At 53.0% G+C, this 2253-nt stretch overlaps 1 protein-coding gene across 1 annotated transcript; it reads left to right on the plus strand.

Moving 5' to 3' along the window:
- On the plus strand, nt 1-847 carry LOC125344646 (putative KHDC1-like protein). Its single transcript, XM_048337075.1, has 3 exons — nt 1-106; nt 257-439; nt 735-847. Exons 1-3 carry the CDS (start codon nt 1-3, stop codon nt 845-847), a joined length of 402 nt encoding a protein of 133 aa, XP_048193032.1.
- Nucleotides 848-2253: the final 1406 nt, after the last annotated feature.

The raw sequence follows: 2253 nt of genomic DNA on the forward strand, positions 1-2253 counted from the left end.
ATGGACACGTGCTCTCTCAGCATGGGAGCATGGTGGACCGAGCCTGAAAATTTCAGTGCTCCGTTGGTTTTCTACCTGGAAGAGGAGCAGGAGGAGGAGATTTTCGGTAGGTGACCCCAGTGCCATCTGTTGTCTTCACCCTATCCATCTCTCCCTGTGCTCCCTCTTTGATCCATACTAGGCCCCCACCATCGGGGCACCTGACCCCCAGTTCTGTTGGGGTTTTCCTGTTCTTCCTGTCCTCTTCTGTTCCTAGGGCAGGAGGATAGATATCTTTGCTGCATGGAGGAGCACAGCCACACCCTCATTCAGCTGGAGCCCTGGTTCACCGTCACAGGCCACACTCGAGTCACCGTGGTGGGGCCCCCAAGGGCCAGGCAATGGCTGATGGGCATGATATGGCTTTTGGAGCACAAGGACTTTCACTATCGAGCTCGAGGTAAGCGTCGATGACCTAGTTTGCAGTCAAAGCCTTGCTGCTCATGCATGGCATCTTAAAGACTTGGACTGCTCAGGAACCTGAGAATCACATGTTCCCAAGCCCCCTGGAGGGCAGAGGCCCAGGGTTAACCATATTTGGAATCAAGTCATTGAGAGAGAAAGTGGGGAGGGGGCATCCGAATGGGGACCCATAGGATGGGATGGAATATCTCCTACCCCTCCCTTCATTCCTTCCATCCCCACAGGCTTCCTGTCTGGGCTCCTGGACTCTGACCATTCTTCTCCCTGCCCAGGCTACCAGATGCTGCAAAGTGTCCGGAGCCAGCCACTAACCAAAGAAGACTTGGCCGCCTGCGCCCGTGTGCAGCTGGACTCCTTGGTGGTGAAAGGCTACCAGGACAAGTGATTCACTTTCCTCAGGCTTCCTCCAGCCAAGTGCTTGCTTGCCTTGGGCTTCCGTGGGCTTCAGTGTAGTTCTTTGTCCCTGAAGGACCAGCCTGCTCTGGACAGCTCAGTGAAGACATGGCACAGACAGTGGTGGAGGGTGACAGTTTTGGCTGTGTTGTCTCCCCCGGGAAGTCTAGGCACATAGGTGAGAGGCGTCTTCTAAAGTGTGTATTCTGCTGGTGAAGGAGATCCAGAAACACCCGTGGTGCAATCTGCATTGCCTCGAGTTCACTCCCTCTCCCCCTCTTTGTTTCTCACAAGCTTCTCCAGTGCACTCATTTCCCCCACAATCCCTCCCAACGTCTAACAAACACAGTCTCTTTCAAGAGACCTCAGATTTTCACATTTCCAGATTGTTTATACATGTTTCCGTTTGCAGTCGTGAATCATGTTGTGCTCTTGTCTCCGGAATCAGTGTGCTCCCCAAACGGGGAAATCCTGGCAAAAATGTCACTTTACCGGCCATCTCCAAGCCTCCTGTTCAACTAGACACAGTGACTCTCTACCTACCAACTGGAATAAAAATAACTAAGAAGTATGCGTGGTGGATGAGGCCTCTAATCCTAGCTTCTTAGGTTGGTGTATGAAGGCAGCCCATGCAGGAATATTTGGGAGACTCTTATCTCTAATGAGCCAGCACAAAGCTTGAAAGGGAAGTATGGCTCAGGAGGTAGAGTGCCAGTCTTCAAGGGAAAATAGCCGAGCCAAGGCCCAGGCTATGAGTTCAAGCACAAGTACTGCCTTCACCCCACCCCACACCCCACCCCACCCCAAATCAAAAAGCTTTAGGCTGTCAGGGAACTGGCTGGTCACCAGTCCACTGATGAATCTGGGGGAAGTGGCACAGCTGTAGCTTGGATCACCAAGTTTGAGATGGGGGAACCCACTGTCCGCGCCTGGGTGCCCTGGGACACACGTGTCCAGGAGTGTGTGTTTGCATGTGACTGCAGGAATGAACATGAGGGAAAAGCCTTAGGCCACCCGCTCTACCCTGGCTGCCCCCTCTCATCAGCACCTCAAGGCTAAAAGGTCAGAATATTTAGGAAGTCCCCGGGCTTCCTCTAGTGTTGGGAAATAAAGTCGAGAGTCTTTCACTCTTTCTGTAAAGGATCGTTGATGGGTTTTGTGTGTGGATGTTACCGGGTTCTTCAACTCGGGGCCCTGAACTCTCCCTTGAGCCACAGTCGCAGTTGCAGTTTTGTGCAGGTTCCTTGGAGATAGGAGTCTCACAGGGGTCTCTGCCCAGCCGGGCTGGGAACCTTGATTCTCACCCTTCCCCTTCCGAGTTAGCCAGGCTTGGAGGTGAAGAGGTGAGTACCACGGGCCCTGGTTTTCCCTTCAAGTATTAAACTTGTGTCAGCGGGA

This window comes from Perognathus longimembris, unplaced genomic scaffold (assembly GCF_023159225.1).
Source record: "Perognathus longimembris pacificus isolate PPM17 unplaced genomic scaffold, ASM2315922v1 HiC_scaffold_1968, whole genome shotgun sequence".
In the NCBI taxonomy this organism is placed as follows: domain Eukaryota; kingdom Metazoa; phylum Chordata; class Mammalia; order Rodentia; family Heteromyidae; genus Perognathus; species Perognathus longimembris.

Bases quoted from the DNA above. Each gene is read 5' to 3' on its own strand.
- LOC125344646 (XM_048337075.1), top strand. From the start codon at position 1: ATGGACACGTGCTCTCTCAGCATGGGAGCATGGTGGACCGAGCCTGAA. The intron at 107-256 runs GTAGGTGACCCC...TTCTGTTCCTAG, and splicing joins GCAGGAGGAGGAGATTTTCG to GGCAGGAGGATAGATATCTT. The intron at 440-734 runs GTAAGCGTCGAT...CTCCCTGCCCAG, and splicing joins CTTTCACTATCGAGCTCGAG to GCTACCAGATGCTGCAAAGT.